The sequence below is a fragment of the Artemia franciscana genome, chromosome 4 (assembly GCF_032884065.1).
Source record: "Artemia franciscana chromosome 4, ASM3288406v1, whole genome shotgun sequence".
Classification (NCBI taxonomy): domain Eukaryota; kingdom Metazoa; phylum Arthropoda; class Branchiopoda; order Anostraca; family Artemiidae; genus Artemia; species Artemia franciscana.
The window spans coordinates 34,158,578-34,176,445 of record NC_088866.1 but is presented as its reverse complement, the minus strand read 5'-3'; the positions used below and the strand labels follow the sequence as shown (position 1 = coordinate 34,176,445).

Genomic DNA, 17,868 nt, shown 5'->3' with positions numbered 1-17,868 from the left:
CTTGGTTTTTAATATGGACAACTTTAAAACCTCTGTTCCAACGGGTTCAACGATGGTGATTTTGCTGGTGTGATTATTTGTTTCGATTTGACTCATATTTAAGGAGCCGAGGCTCTTTCGAAATTTTTGAATTCCTTGAAATCTGTTTACACTACAAATTTCTTTTTTGTTGATTCTAGACAAAAGCTACCACTTTAAGTAAATTTAGAATTTTTTCTCATTAAACGTTTCATTTAAAAACATATTTCTTTTGATTCTGCTCTAAGCGACCATGTTTTTGATAACCCCAGCCATACATTACTTTTTGCAAAATCCTCCCTCATTAGCAATGGCCTAGGTATAAAATAGGTTGTTCGTGAGGCAATAGAAACTAAACTCATATTTTTTAAAATAGGGACTCGGGAGAGTACTCACTCAATGCTTTATGCACAAAATTTAATTAAAGTGAGTTGACAAATGTATTAAAGAAACAGTAGTCAATACCAGTAGTCAGACCTGTTACTAAAAGACCCTTGAGGCTAGCTGCCGAAAAGCCAAGAATAGCATAATAAATGTGTTCTAATTTTTTACTTCACCTGAATGAATTGCCTCATTTTGTTTTGTTATATCTATCAGTCCTGGTTGAACTTCGTTGAATTAATGATTCTGGGACTTTTTTAATTTTAATTTTAGTTTTAAAGGTCGTATTTTACTGTAACTCTTATTTTATTTATACAGTTTTGCTGAGGACCGCCCTTGGATTCATTTGAGGTTTGAGGAAGTTACACTGTCTTAAAAATTCCCTATTGTTTTACTTAATTATATTAGTGTGGTTTTTGTCGTTACTTTCGTATAGTTTATGGAGAGCAGTTGACCTATGATATCTTTTATTTTATTAATTTTAGCAAAAAACACGCTAATATAATTAATCAACACAAATTTTTAGAATCCTGCAGAAAAGAAAATGTTGTCCCCAATTCTTTAAGATACAGATTGCAATTAAACACCCAGAAAGAGGCCCAATTCGCTTATTAAAAACATTAATTCACATTATTAAAGACAAAAACAAAAAAGAAGCGTTTTTCCTTTGGGAAATAAAATCTTTGAAAAATTCTTATTTGAAAATCTGTCCACGGTAGATTTTTGTCAGGTTTCTAGGTTAGATAGGAATTTGTTTCGTCATGATTTCCGCTTATCAAAGGAACGACTTAATAAAAAAAAGTGGAAAGTCTGAAGGACGGAACTTTAATGAGTGACCGCACCTATATTCTGAGATTCATTCATGGACTCCTATGGTAGATATAGTTTCCTCTCTAGAGTCCTTTTCGCACAAATGCTATACATCTGTTTCTAACCCAGATGCTGGTAGGTTTTGTGAGTCTTGTCTAATTCATAACCTTTACAAAAGCAACAAAAAAGCCAAGTTTCTAACTGATTGACACCAAAAAATTCGCGAGACCTAAAATTAGTATCTAATCTCCAAAAAGACCCGTCTAGTATAATAACTAAAGCAGACAAAAGGAGTTAACTAATTGTCATGGATACGAATGGTTTTGACAATAAAATTGTTTCCTTGTTAAACGACAAAACTTCATATCTATCGGTAATTCAAGATCATACCGATCAGTCTGCTGATTCATTGATAAATGAATCAAAGACTCTAAAAAAACGGTAGAATTACTTCACAATTACATAATAAATTATCCCCCGTGGTAGCTTTCGTCCGAAATTCTGGGATTTATCAAAATTTCATAAACAAGACATTTCCTCAAGGTATATCGTAGCTTCCAATATTGGAAAATGGCTATGTACAGCTTTCAAACCTTTGTTGTATTCCCAAAGTCCTACACAAGTAAATTCGTAGATTTAGTTGAAAAACTTAAAAATGTAGTTATATCAGAAGATGAATTGGGTCATTCGCCTGACACTTTAGGCAGACGATTCCCCCTATTGAGCAGTAGATGCTTGTTGCCTTACAAATTCAGGCAACCTGTTCGTCAACCAATATTTGATGAACTTTTTGTTATATCCACTATTTGGGCTTGTGAATCGAGTCACTTGCCTGCCTGACGCTCTAGGTAGCTGGGGCCCCGCTATTAGGCTTTGGACGCTTGTTTGCCTGTTATTCCTGGTAAATTAACGGTACTGCGTAAATTCTAAATTCTTGGTCAACCTGCCTGAGACTAAGCGGGTGTGCCTTTCCAATAGCTAACACACAAGTATTTGTCACATAAAAGAGTTATACTTACTCCCGCCGTTTACCCGTGCCATTTAACCAAACACTTAGAAAACTATAGGTCTCACCATTCGCCTGCGAGTCCAGGTGACTTGTTTGTCACGTGTCAATCCTATGACACGGTATTCCACCTTTAGATTACAAGCGGCCAAGCCTATTAGGCTTAGGTTACTTGTTCGCCTGTGAGTCCAAGCAAATTCAGTCCCCCATTTTGCATACAAGTCCAGTGGACATTGTCCGTCACGCGCCAACCCAAAATCAATCTGATCTTTTATCCCTTAGTTCTATGACTATCTACTTTATTTCTACCCTAGGAATGATGTATGGACGGATGGATGATAGATTTATCTATCATCAAGGGAAATCACATCATTTCTATACGATCCTAAAAAGAGCTTTTGCCAGATTTTGCCTCTCACTCACTTGGACTATCTGTCTTGGCTTTTTCTATAATTAAACAATTGCTCGATGCCCGTAAGTACTAATTTAAAATCAAAAGTGGTGCACTTACAAAAGCAGTTCACTAATCTGAACGATCGTTGAAAAAAAAAGTTGAAAAATATAGTCCTCTGTTTTGTAGATGTTGAACAGACATTTGATTCACCTGATAAAAAAGCTACAGCGAGGTTCTGTCCTTATATTGTCTACCGGATATATTCATTAAAGTTATTAGTGTTATGTACGAGAATAATTTTATATCTGTTAAGGTAGGAAATGAATGTATTAGTTTGTTCGTGCAAAATCAGGTGTTAAAAGGATGCATCCTATCCCTGTTCATATGGGTTAGTTTGATGGACTTCATCCTAAGGAACACGACTAAGGCTATAGAAGAACATTGTATTCATTTTAAGGTAAAGCTCTCTTAGAATTAGAATTTGCAGATGGTTTCAGCCATTTAGATAAAAAGGCTTGCGAAATGAAAGAATTTATGAAGATTTTGAGAGCTTTCTTAAATGTCCTTTAAGTTTTGAGTAGGATCACAGATTAAACCAATTTGGGTTTGTTTTCAAGCCTCACGAATCGATTCAGCCAAAATTAGTTTCCTACTTTTCTGCATTAGAGTCTACATGGGCCAGAACGTATTGATGCAATTTTCAAGGCAGTAGGAGACACAAAACATATACGTACATTTTAGGCGTCGCGGTTCTTTCAGTCTCTTGGTTCGAGATAAAAAAAAAATAGAGTTTGCAAAATGTTGTTATCCAAGTCCGAGCTTTTTTCCCCCTTTTTTTTTGTGTATTTGCGTTTTCTTGGGACATATAAAAGTTTCAAGTCAATCGGAAAAAAAAAAAGTTTTTCGGCCCATTTTCGGTGGGCTCGTGCTCACAGTCACAAATTTGAGAGTCACTCAGAGAAAATAATTCTTTTTCTGACTCATTTTTGGGCGAACCAGTATGATCTTGTGAGTGTGTGTGTGCGTTGTGGTTCCCTTGGCTTAAGGACTTACTTACCACATAAGTTTCCAGATGGTTGGAATAAAGTTCTTTAAGCTTGTACTCTCCTCGCTTTTTTTACGTTGGGATCTTTTTGTCCAACAGACTTACATTTTTAAGCTCCAGACCTATCAGAAAAATTATAATTAAGCGACCTTTTCTTTTTTTTGGGGGGGGGGGGCTGTACCACGTTCCTCAGAAGCCAACGAAGAATCCAACAGGCTGGCTTCATGCCAGGAAGGTCCACCGTGGAGCAAATATTCACAATGCGGCAGCTGATAGAAAAGACTCGAGAATTTCAACAAAAAGCATATGTTGCCTTTGTGGATTTCAAGGCTGCTTTTGATTCTGTCGACCGGCAATCACTCTGGCTCATACTGAAAACAACGGGACCACCAGCGAAGTACTGCAACCTTTTTGAGCGGCTCCACGAAGGGACTGAGAACTGCGTGCAAGTCAATGGCAGACGATTGATTGCTTGTCTCCGATTCACCGTCGAAGCTCACAGTAGCCCTACAGATCCTTGCTGATGAAGCCTTAAAGATAGGGCTGTCGATTAATTGGCAGAAGACAAAAGTGATGTTTTTTGAGCCCTGTAACTCACCGCGTCCCCGCCAGTCCTAATGGTCGGTGACAAACCAGATGAGATTGTTGAAGAATTTACATACCTTGGCTTTATCCTCTCAAATGACGGATCAATCCTCAAAGATCTAATGCACCGAATTGCCAAAGCCTCAGCTATAGTGGGAAGACTAAGTGCCCTTTGGAGGAAACCTTTTATCAGCCGTAGGACCAAGCTGCGCATATACAATGCTTCGGTGGGATCCATGCTTCTTTATGGAGTTGAAACCTGGCCAGCCACTCAGTCTGTGCTTAGCACCGTAAATATAGCCCAAACTAAACATCTTCGCCGCATTAAAGGACTACGCTGGCACGATTTTGTTAGCAACGAGAACCTCCTGGCGTTAACTGCTCAAACGCCCTTCTCAGTCCAACTCGCCCAACGAACACTACGCAGGTTCGGACATCTCCTTCGCATGCCCCCCGACACTCCCATACGAACGATTTTTGACTTTGATCCTGTGCTGCACGGCGGGAACCACCCAAGAGGTCGTCCCCCAACCAGATGGAAGGACATGACAGGTGCCTTCTTAGCCATGGCAAATATTCAGGAGGACGTCCACATCCTTGCAAGAGACCGGTCTAAATGGAGGCACCATGTAGCATCACTCTCGACGCCGGAAGCATTTCGGCAGGAGCATTAAGTCAAGTAAGTCAAGTCAAGTGTCCCTAACGCCCCCTCTCACTCTTGAAGTAATTTGATTTTCCCTCGACCTAGGTTGAAATAAAAATCTTTAAAGTTTGAAGCTGATCGCTAATCCGTTTTTTGGGGACCCGAACCACAATCAAAATTTTTCTCCCGTCACTCTTGGTCCTGCAACTTCTGAATACAATTTTCAGTCCTATATCATCAGGAGTTTTAGTCTATATTTTGTGTTTTTTGTTTTGTTTTTCTTTGTACATCTGAGCCTTGTCCCAGGAACTTACACTTGAGCCCGTTAATTTTGAATTAAAATCAAGTTGTCGGCATCAAGCGACGGCTAATTGTAGGAAAAGCCGAGAATTGTATAAAAACGATGTCATTCCACCTGTTGATACATAGTCTATCATCTATCCATCCATCCTAGGACAGAACTAAGGTAGATGGTATTATCTGCTGAACTATTCTTTTTTTACTTGGGGGCCCCTTGACCTAAGGGCCCATATATTTTAACTTCGCCCAAATTCAACCAAGTTTTAATCCTTTTAGAAGGTGCCTTTCCCCCAACCTAATTTTTTCCCAGTAGTGTCTCCTTGGCCTAGGAACTTGTGGATGTCCTCTTTGCGCAGGGACTTGCGGTTGTAGAATTTAAACTTATCAGATACAGAAAATGTGTCTGGTCTTTTTAGACCATTACACCGTCATGCCTTCCAAAAAATAGGTAGTACCCTCGGCCCAGGAAATGATCCCTGAAAATTTCAAGTTAATCTGAGAACCCAGATCAAACATTCTTTCTTTTTCACTTCAAATATATTCCTAAACTATGGGTAAATTGCCAACTTTGGGCCTTTGCCCCTGGGGCTGCATAGGTCAGGCCTATCCTGGAGGCATATTTATTGGACCCTTAAACTATTTTGAGGAAAATTTCTAATTGGAAATTTTGATCGTTTGCTATGGGGCTTACTTGGATCCCTAGGGGCAAACAACGGCACGAGAAGGGGCCGCAAACCTCTGTTCGTTTTCAACCTTTAAACATGGCACTAGAACTTCCAATTTCTGATCAAATGGGTACATGGAAAGTTTCTACTACCACCTTTTCTATGCGGAGTGGTTGGGAAAAAAACTTCATGGGATGGACTTAGCATTTTGCAAAGTTAACTCGGGTATTTTCCCGTCGAGACACCAAGTTTTCTTGTTTTTAGCTGATTATCCCGATGACAATCCTGTCCACAAAATCTTTCCTATACGGCCAATTCCACTTGAAAAATTCCCCCACGTGTAAAATTGAGCAGCCAAAGGGAAAGTGTGACGAGTAAAGAGAATGAAGACAAGAATAGATTTTGGAATATTCTAACTATGTTTTAATATATAGGTAATTGTTTGGTTCGATTCTTTTGTTGGGGTTTTTAAGGTTTGAGTTATTATAACAGGTTAACATAAATGTTTAAAAATGATTTGGAGATATGAAATTGGTGGCAACTTTGGAAGGGGTGCTCTATGGTAGAAGTGCACACAGATAAAAGGCTGCGACCAAGAAATACGAGTACAATGTCTTTCCGACATCTAAGTTACTGATATAAGTTCACCCCTTGCGATCGAGAATGCGTCCTCTTGGCGTACATCAGAAGGTTTTTCAGTCTGAAGCATCTTTAATTTTTTCAATTTAATCTAATAGTATGGGGTTCCATTCCAGGTCAGGACCAACCAAGTTCAAAATGGACAGGAATGTTGAATATTTGGAAGGAATGATGTGCCATCTAAGACATAATATCACGTGCAGATTTTGACGCTGTAGATTAAGTGATTAGACTAATTTGTTTTTATCAGCAGGGACAGAAAAAAATAAATTGCAGTGCTGAAAGCAATCCTCACTGCGTCACTGCAGGACCACCACTCAATCTAAAAAAACTTTTGTTTGACAGTGTTGCATATGGCTTTCTTAAAATATTCTATGTCAGTAAATCTCTTACCATGATTGACTGTTCTATATGGGAACACCAACCAAAGTTATCTCTTTCGGGTAACTGTCATCGTTTCAAGAGTTCTGACCTTTCTGATGCACTCCGAATTACTATGTCATTTCTGTTAATTTTTTACGTGGTATTGGTGGACGCAGGCTGCCCAAGGACATCGTACCCATAGCTGCATGTAGGCTGAAAGATGGAGTAGGCTGGGGTTATCTCGGAGAAATATTCTTGAATCCTCTATCCCTTCCATTAAAAATCTTTGAAGGCATCACAAAACCTACAAAAAGAGGTGAAATTAAACCCTTATATTTGGGGAATTAAAATACACGAATTTAGTATAAAAATCCCCTTCGGCAATGTTATATCCGGAGGGGGGCTAGAGGTTTTGAACCCCACCCCACCTGTCCGACTTGGGAAAATGTAACAAAAATGAAAATAAACAAATTTCTGATGTATTTTTAGAGTTTTTTCAATTCCCCCCCCCCCGAATGATTTACTGCTCTCGGGAGTAACGTTTTTGCAGTGTTAACTATCAGGTATGTTTGCAAGAAAAGGGTTGAGCCAAGTTTATCAGAACAGAGGACAAGCACATTAAATAAAAGTTATGCTGAAATACAGGGATGTTCGTGGAAATCATGGGACTTGGGGGGAGCATCTGCTTACGTGCCTGACGCCTATGGCTACATTGTGCAAGTGTGGTCGAAAAATGGTGTGATTGCCCACAACCCATTTATTTATATGACCCAATCATTTACGCAAGTTGACGCCCAATCCTCTTTGTATTATTGACTCAGTGTGATTAGTTTCTGTGAACTTAATGAACCCTGTTTTTGTACGGTTAGTATTGTTTTAGCTCATATTTTGGAAAAACTAAGAAATATTATTATTTGATAGGTGTTGAGGTCAAGCCCATCGATTAGAGAAAATGAATATTTCCAGTTTAGTACGGTTCTACACACCGCGTTTTATTTTTACAAGAGGTGCTTAGAATTCCTTATTGATAATATGTTGCGGATGCTGGTAACGTAATAGAATTGAATTTGGGACCTGAGCTACATTATGTTTCAAAGGGAGTTCCATTTCTTCTGTTATGGGTGGGTGGGGGGGTTGAAATACAGGACGTGTCTGCATTTCTATTGCACGTTTGATGAAAAGAATACTTAACGTATATATATATATATACACAATCACACACATATATATATATATATATATATATATATATATATATATATATATATATATATATATATATATATATATATATATATATATATATATATATATATATATATATATATATATACATATATATATATATATATATATATATATATATATATATATATATATATATATATACATATATATATATATATATATACATATATATATGTATATATATATATATATATACATATATATATATATATATATATATATATATATATATATATATATATATATATATATATATATATATATATATATATATATATATATATATACTAACTGTTGGTGTGGTGCTTCGCGCCAAACCAACACCTAGCTGATGGGGGCGCTTCGCAAACCCCCCCCCCCCCCCCCCAAGCCCCCTCGCGCGTGTAAGTCGTTACGGGCCATATTAGTTGCGCCATATTAGTTAATATTCTTCGCTGTCCGATTGTCTGTGCATATAAATAGATTGTCAGGTTTACCGACTCTTGAACATACAACATATAATTGTCCATGGGAAAACAATCTGTATTCAGATCTATACCGATGATTGCCCTTGGGCTTTGTTGATGGTAATCGCTAATCGAATATTCCCTGTGTCCCCGTCGTCATTTATACATCCCCCATGTGCCCTTCCGGTGTCACTGTTCTAGTTGTGTCCCTGCGTCCTCGTCATTTATACTCCCTGTGTCCCGGTCGTCATTTGTGTCCCGGTGTCTCGATCTGTAATTTCTGTTGTAAAGTCCAAGGTCATATCTGACCTTTCTAGCCGTATTCGGTGGAAGGAGAGCAACTTTTGCCGGAAGACACGGGCCGTAATGTCATGTCTATGAACCAGCGATTGTCCAGGCTGTAAAAGCTGTTGTATCTAATCCCAAGATGGATTATATGTAAATGTAATAAATGACGAATCATTAATCTATAGACATAATATTTCATTGTGCTGCATTTCTTATTCATTTCTTTGTTAGTGGCTGGATTTATCAATTTAATATTAAAGTGATAGCCGTCGGCTTCATCCCAAAAAATGATAGGATATTGTAGGGCATCGTAGCATCGTTGAGTTTAAGCAATTCTTTTCAACTGATTGTTTCGCCTATAAAGAATATTATCTCGAGGTAAGAACTGATCACCGACCATAACAATTGCCACTTAATTGATAGTTGCGTATCAGTAGGCATCAATTCGATTGCTGTTTTGAACAGAAGCACTAAATTATTATTTTTGTGGAAAAGATGTTGCAACTGGGAAACGATAGTCCTTTCAACATCGTTTTGTTTTTTATCATCGGTATCACTTTCAAGCTGTTTAGTTTGTTTTACCTTGGCTTGTCTTTCGTCACTATGAAATACATATCGCCGAACCTTTGTTTTTTTTTTAACTAAAATCTGGTAGGCATTGATGACCTTATCCAAGTCAAAATCCCAAACCCAATCATCATCGCTATCATTTTCAGTTTTGATACGTTTTGACTCTCGCTGTCCTGGTTGATTTTCATCTAACTGCGCGGTTTCGCGTTCTTTAGCCGCAAGCCTTTTGGCATTAACTCTTTGAGCAGCTTCCTCGGCTGTTTCTTCTGCCATTGTAGGATTTATACTAAAATTTCTCTTTGAATTAACTATTTGAGCAGCTTCCTCGGCTGTTTCTTCTGTCATTTTAAGATCTCTACAAAAATTTCTCTTTGAAACGCCTTCATATATACTTATAATGACGTCATATACAAAGCCTTTGACGTCATATACAAACATACAAAATACATACATGACGTGATAATGCTAAATCCTTATAATGGCGTCAGTGGACAAACATGACGTCAGTCGACAAACAACTTATTTATCTATATATATATATATACTAGCTGCTGGGGTGGCGCAAAGTGCCACCCCAACACCTAGTTGGCGAGGGCGCTTGCCCCCCCCCCCCCGCGCGTAAGATGTTACGTGCCATATTAGTTACGCGCCATTGTAGTTGTGTCCCTGTGTATGAATATATATATATATATATATATATATATATATATATATATATATATATATATATATATATATATATATATATATGTGTGTTTTTAACTACGTAAAACTTGCAAATACACAAAATTCTTGGCTTTCCCATTATCTGTCCATATACAAAGCCTTATATACTTATAATGACGTCATATGCAAACGCCCTTTTTACAAACAAACAAACATGCATACACACAACTCGTTTTTATATAGATAGATAGATAGATAGATAGATACAATACAAATTCACTGCGTAAAACTTGCGAATATAGGACATTCTTCGCTGTCCAATTGTCGCTGCATATAAATAGATTGTCAGGTTTACCGACCCTCGAACATGCAACGTACAATTGTCCATGGGAAAAACAATCAGTATTAAGATCTATACCACATTTTTCTAATGATTGACCTTGAGCTTTGTTGATGGTGATTGCAAATGCTAATCCAATTAGGAATTGCAATCTTTTAAATTGAAAAGGCAGATCCGTTGGAATCATGGGAATGCGAGGAATAAGAACAGCCTCACCCTCAAAAGGCCCTGTCAAGATTGTTGCCTCTATTACGTTTTCCATTGTTTTTTTACGGCAAGTCGCGTGCCATCGCAAAGCTTTGGAGGGTTTATGTTTCATAACAATATTATTGGTATGCCTATATTTAGTTGCAGCACGTGTGGTGGAAACCCTGGGAGATCCAGGGAATTTAAAAATTCAGATGGATAATTAACCGCTCCATTTGGTTCCACAACTGTGTCGACTGACTTGTAAAGGACTGCCTGGTCTCGAATCTTGGTCAAAACAATATTGTTGATTTCGTGGACGTCTATATTTTTGGGTGCAAGAATCGCTCGTTCATTTAGCTATTTATTATTTTTATATTTGGTTAGAATATTCGGAAATACTTTTTCAATCAATTCATTTTTGAACGTCACTAAATTACAGAATTCAGCAGGTAGTTGTATACGTCCTGAAATTGAGTCTACTGGGAGCTTTCCGTTTCCAATTGCCAGCAATTGATCTGAAAATGTTTGACCAGAGTCATCGTTTTGCAATCGCACACGCATATTTGTAGTTAATTTTAATGTCTTTACGTGTGCCCATAAATTAGAATTTTTCTGGCAAGCATTCATTTCGTCTGCAGGGGTTGATCTAGGTATTATAGGCAATGTTTGCCTGAAATCTCCCGCAAGCAATATTAATGTGCTGCCAAAAAGTTTCGAATTCCATCGCAAATCTTTCAACGATTGATCCAGAGCCTCGAGCGATTTTTTGTGTGCCATTGTGCACTCGTCCCAAATAATAAGTTTGCATTGCTGCAATACTTTACCCATCCCAGATGATTTGGGAATATTGCACGTGGGAGTTTCTGTAGAATGCAAATTCAGAGGCAATTTCAAAGCGGAATGAGCAGTTCTTCCACCAGGCAGCAACGTTGCGGCTATTCCGTACGACGCAATTGCCAACGCTATATCATTTTTTGATCGAATTGATGCCAGAATCAGTTTTATCACAAACGTTTTACCAGTACCTCCTGGCGCATCCAAAAAGAAAATTTCTCCAACGTTGTTATCGACGCAATGCATTATCGTATCATAAATGTCTTTTTGCTCCGACGTTAACTTCGAAATGTTATTTTGTACATACGACAATAGATCACTCGTACTGTAACTTTGTTCACGATCCAATTCTACACATGTCGAAACAGCAGCGGTACGATTAGGTGAAGGCATTCCCAAATCCTGAAGAGGTTTGTTTGCCATACATACGCACAAATCTTCAATAATAACTAAAGTGTAGTTATAAATTTCTGATGTAAAATCAAGTCATATCTGACGTCTCTAACCGTTTTCGATGGAGTATATCTTCGGACATTTTCGATTTATATTTTTCCCATAACTCTGCAGGAGCTGAAGGAGAGCAAGTTGTTAGTATGATTACAAACAATGCACGAATTTGACTTGGAGTTGACGTTTCGTACGCGTCATTGATGCAGTTATCCCAGTGTTGGTCATTCTCCAATAAATTCAGAGCTTGGCATGCACTACGGTAATTGTCATGTATGGTGCCGTTTACAGTTCTCAAATACTCTAAGGACGTCGGATCGGGTACATTCACCAAAAGCAGGCGTAGAAAAAAGCATTCATGTTGATTGGGGTGAACGGTGTAGAGTCTTCCTATCGTGGTATCTTTGAAGATGGTAGGTTGGCCGTCGACTGACTTACCCTGTTTTCGACGTTCAAATAATTTATTTTTAGTATTCCATATGGAATACGAAGGCACTTCAGTATACAGCAGTTTTTTTTGCAAAAGAATCATTTTTGCATAACGAAAAGAAAGCAGTTAACGTTGTAGCCGGTGGATTCAGGGCTCTTCAGGTGGATTCTGTTGCACGTTGGACTCCGAAAAATAAACACGTTAACCATTCTGTAAATGTACCGCTAAGTGAACAACAGCTGGACTACGTTAATGTATCGGAAATGAAAGAATTTGCCAAACAGCTTCATTACTGCTGCTTATGTATCTTCCAGCCTGATATTGTACGATTTCGTCGATATCACTGATTTCGGACTGCAAGCCAAAAACTGCCATGTCACTGCCTTTGTTGACGTATTTACATATGTATTTGATTGCCTTTATGGAATTACAGTATTCAATGTTTATGTGTGCTTTAAATATTTTTGATAATAAAGGGGAATATGGAACAACCCACTGGTTATCTACTTTGATGGTGGTACCGTTACGTTTCTTTATTATTGCTGTTTTACCGCCATCTTCAGTAGATCTTCTTCTATATTGTGGGTAACCATCATTGCCAGTAATTGTGTTGGGTTCTAAAAGTCGAGGATATTGCTTTGTGCACCTTCCTTTGGCCATGCATGGTGATTTTTCGTTCAGTGCACCGCAAGGTCCATGTATCATATTTTTTACCACAATACCATATAAGCCCTTATCGACATTTTCATCAGGTATTTCAGCGGAAATCACATCATCAATTTCATTAGCAGTAATTTTATAATGTAGCCAGATTAGTATATGTGCGTGTGGCAATCCTCGTTTTTGCCATTCCACTGAGTACATCCAGCATCGCACTGACCCAAACACTTTAAGTTTTACTATGTAGTTTATCAGTGATTTCAACTTTTGCTGGAAGACACGGGCCGTAATGTCATGTCTATGAACCGCCGATTGTCCTTGAAGTAAAAGCTGCTATATCTCGTCCCAAGATTGATTACTTGTAAATGTAATAAATAAATCTGGACGACCATAGAGACGAACATACGCAATAGAATCTTGAACATATTCATGCATATGACGGGGACTGTCAGCATATGACGAAGGTAAAATCGTTAATCTTCCAACGTTTGTCGTATTACCGTCATTTACAACTGCATCTCGCAAATGAATGTATTGTTCAGAGCGGAGCTTGGTCTGATTCAGACGGATAAATAGCAAACATTCTGATTCAATTTTTGCATACATATCAACGATGTATTGGTGAAAGAATTGACGGCATTTTAAAATATAATTGTCTTCATCCTGCCGAATCATTCCCTTTAACACTTCATAGCCTGTAAAACTCGTTATTAAAGGGCCTGATAATTAAAACACTTCTCAACTATTAATCTAAGTGTGACAATTCAGTCGAGGTATTCTCTCTCCTTCCTAAAACACCATACCTCTTCTCTCATAATTGTGTCCTTAGAATCAACATCTAATTAGTATCATCATGTCAAGTAATTTGCCTCTAACGAAATCAAGCTAGTATGTTTACAGTTACAACACCGACCCTTATTAGATTTCTTGCAGAATCCTTTAATTAATTTTTCTGCTTCTAATTTTCTGCTTCTGCTTGTGATTAGGAGACATCACCTTGGTAAATCCCGGAATTAACTGTCAACAATCAGGTAGATTGTTGGTTTTGATTGCAGTCACATTCATCTGTCTCAATATTCCTATTTAAAGAACAAATCACATAATTTTTTTCAGGGGTGGAATTGTTTTTGGTATTTGTGACGCATGTATGAAAATCGCATTATTGCAAACGAGAATGATGCAAAATGAAATCTTTTTTTCAAAGACAAATAAAAATTATAATGGAATGAAGAAACGTGTCATTATAGTGTCCAAAAGGCATGGAAAAATATATTTGCATATATAACTGAACGCTGCTATTTTTATCATTTAGAAAATATTTCAGGAAATATTTAGATCAACTAGAAAATATTTCCCAATAAACAGCTCTTAAAGAGGTTCTGCTTTTGGAACACATCAAATATTTTTTTGCTAAACTGTTATTAGCTATATTTTTTAGCTAGACGAATAGACCGCGGTTCGCTCTTTACTTGGCTACAACTAGTGATCCAGCCATGAAAACCAACTTTCTGAATATGGCCTGGTAGAAACGATTTGGATTCATGGAAACGAGCTTTGTTGTGTGGCGTGTTGCATGGCTGAGTAGACAGAGAATGTACGGGTCCGTAACTTTAGCTGTTACTTTTTAACCCTAATACCACTAGTGTTGTTCTTGTGATTATCCATATTTTATGCTATTCTGCTGATGAAGCTCAAATAAAATGTTACGATCACTTCTTTTAATACTGGAGAAATGGTGCAAGTTTCAACACTTGACGCTATTTTAAGCAGAACCTGCCTGGTATTTTCACTTGGATCTTTATGTTTAAAGAAAAAAGGATATAGTAACACTTATCTGTTATTGTAGCAAGTGTCTGTAGGGTTGAACAACTTTTTTTTTAGGTAAAGTGGGCCGTGTTCTGGAAGTCCGTGGCTGGGTAAACGAAACCAATTTCTCTGTTGCGTCCGTTAATTGGCCTTCAGGAGAAACCAACATTTATAGAATCGGACACAAAGGAAAAGTGGATCTTACATGTGTATCAGAAGCAATTGGAGCTTATTGCTATATGGACCATTTAGCGATACTTGGTAAATGTTTTTTATGTGATCTTATGGTATTTGGAAGGTTTAGAATTAAGTTGGAACCAATCCAGGAAATAATAGTGAAACACATGTACTCGAAGAGAAGAAATAAAATTGAGTCACTGACTTTGGGTTAGAATTTCGCAAGAACAGTATAGAACTATAACACCCATATGCTATAACAGCCATGAAAGTATGATTGCGCTAAACTTACTTACTTGGACTTAGGCCCTCTTTTGCATGGAGGCAGTGTCGGTTGCTCTCCACTTCAATCGGGTCTGGAGCTTATTCGAAGAGATTAGATGACATATCGCTCCCTTTCTAGGGGTTAACCTGGAAAGGGTGGCGTATTGTGTTGCGGGGAATGGGTTGGGGGTAAGCAGGGAACTGTCACCATCTCCTTTTGTGCAGACATCTATAAAACAAATAATCCATTTGTTCTATGTTTCATTAGTCGCCTTTTTGCTTCCATATAGATTATTTCCAAAGATTAGTTTTTTTCTATTACTACATTCTTTTCTTCTTTTTTTCGTTCTTCGATTTTTTCCCTTTTCTTTTCTTCCTTTTTCCTTTCCTTACAACAAATAATGCAGCATCCACAAAAATCCAGCTTCGGCAGTTTCTTATTAAACAGTTCGTGATACGAACTGTAGTAAGGAGCGACCCGGCTCAATAGTAACCGAAACTCTAAAAAATTGGAATTTTTATACCAATAGTTACATAAAAAGAATCGTATTTTAATGCTGATTTTAAATATATAAGTTTAATCAAGATCAGTTATACCCATCAAAAGTTACGAGCCTGAGAAAGTTTGCCTCATTTTAGAAAATAGGAGGAAACACCCCCTAAAAGTCATATGATCCTACCGAAGATCATACCATCAGATTCAGCGTATCAGAGAACCCTATTGTAGAAGTTTCAAGCTACAAAAATTACTATATACAAAAACGTAGAATTTCGCATTTTTTGCCAGAAGACAGACCACGGATGCGTGTTTATTTGTTTTTTTCCCAGGGGTGATTGTATCGACTGAGTAGTCCTAGAATATCGCGTGAGGGCTCATTCTAACGGAAATTAAAAGTTCTAGTGCCCTTTTTAAGTGACAAAAAAAAATTGGAGGGCACCTAGGCCCACTCCCACGCTCATTTTTTCCCAAAATTCAGCGGATCAAAATTCTGAGATTGCCATTTTATTCACCATAGTCGAAAAACCTAATAACTATGTCTTTGGGGACGACTTACTCCCCGCAGTGCCCGTGGGAGGGGCTGCAAGTTGCAAACTTTGACCTGCGCTTACATATAGTAATGGTTACTAGGAAGTGTACAGACGTTTTCAGGGGGATTTTTTGGTTTAGGGGGGTAGATTTGAGGGGGGGGCTACGTGGGAGGATATTTCCATGGAGAAACTTCTCATGGGGGAAGAGAATTTCAATGAAGGGGCGCAGGATTTTCTAGTATTATTTGAAAAAACAATGAAAAAATAAATGAAAAGTTTTTTGTACTGAAAGTAAGGAGCAGCATTAAAACTTAAAACGGACAAAAATTATTATGCATATGAGGGGTTTACCTCCTTGTTATACCTCACTCTTTACGCCAAAGTATTTTTAGTATTTTCAACTATTTATTCTACGGCCTTTGTGATTCAGAGGTCATTCTTAAGGAATTAGGACAAAATCTAAGCTTTAGTGTTAAAGAGCGACGAAGGTTGAGCCCCCTCAAGTTGTTTGTCGACTCACGTCATGTTTGTCGACTGACGAAATTACAGACCGGGTCACCGGACACAAATGACGACCGGGACACAGGGAATATAAATGACGACCGGGACACTCAAAGAGAAATTACAGACTGGGACACGGGAACACAAATAACGACCGGGACACAGGGAATATAAATGACGACCGGGACACAGGGACACAACTACAACAGGGACGCCAGGGGGCACAGGGGGATATATAAATGACGACCGGGACACAGAAAATGTTCGATTAGCAATCACCATCAGCAAAGCTCAAGGGCAATCATTAGAATAATGAGGTATAGATCTGAATACGGATTGTTTTTCCCATGGACAACCGGGACACAAATGACGACCGGAACACAGGGAATATAAATGACGACCGGGACACTCAAAGAGAAATTACAGACCGGGACACAAATGACGACCGGGACATCGGGACATAGGGAATATAACTGACGACCGGGACACTCAAATAGAAATTACAGGATGGGACACCGGGACACAAATGACGACCGGGACACAGGGAATATAAATGATGACCGGAACACAGGGACACAACTAAAACGGGGATGCCGGGGGTCACAGGGGGATATATAAATGACGACCGGGACACAGGGAATGTTCGATTAGCAATCACCATCAACAAAGCTCAAGGGCAATCATTAGAATAATGAGGTATAGATCTGAATACGGATTGTTTTTCCCATGGACAATTATATGTTGCATGTTCAAGAGTCGGTAAACCTGACAATCTGTTGGGTTCTAAAAGTCGAGGATATTGCTTTGTGCACCTTCCTTTGGCCATGCATGGTGATTTTTCGTTCAGTGCACCGCAAGGTCCATGTATCATACTTTTTACCACAATACCATATAAGCCCTTATCGACATTTTCATCAGGTATTTCAGCGGAAATCACATCATCAATTTCATAAGCTGTAATTTTATAATGTAGCCAGATTAGTATATGTGCGTGTGGCAATCCTCGTTTTTGCCATTCCACTGAGTACATCCAGCATCGCACTGACCCAAACACTTTAAGTTTTACTATGTAGTTTATCAGTGATTTCAACTTTTGCTGGAAGACACGGGCCGTAATGTCATGT

At 38.2% G+C, this 17,868-nt stretch overlaps 1 protein-coding gene across 3 annotated transcripts in view; it reads left to right on the top strand.

The window, feature by feature from the left end:
* The window catches only part of LOC136026338 (E3 ubiquitin-protein ligase MIB2-like), a 124,082-nt gene that overhangs the window by 27,773 nt on the left and 78,441 nt on the right, over positions 1 to 17,868 (top strand). For all 3 annotated transcript variants that reach the window (XM_065702774.1, XM_065702772.1, XM_065702773.1), the window contains exon 5: positions 14,849 to 15,034. In XM_065702774.1, coding sequence (XP_065558846.1) covers positions 14,849 to 15,034 — 186 coding nt within the window. The remainder of the gene's footprint in view (positions 1 to 14,848; positions 15,035 to 17,868) is intronic.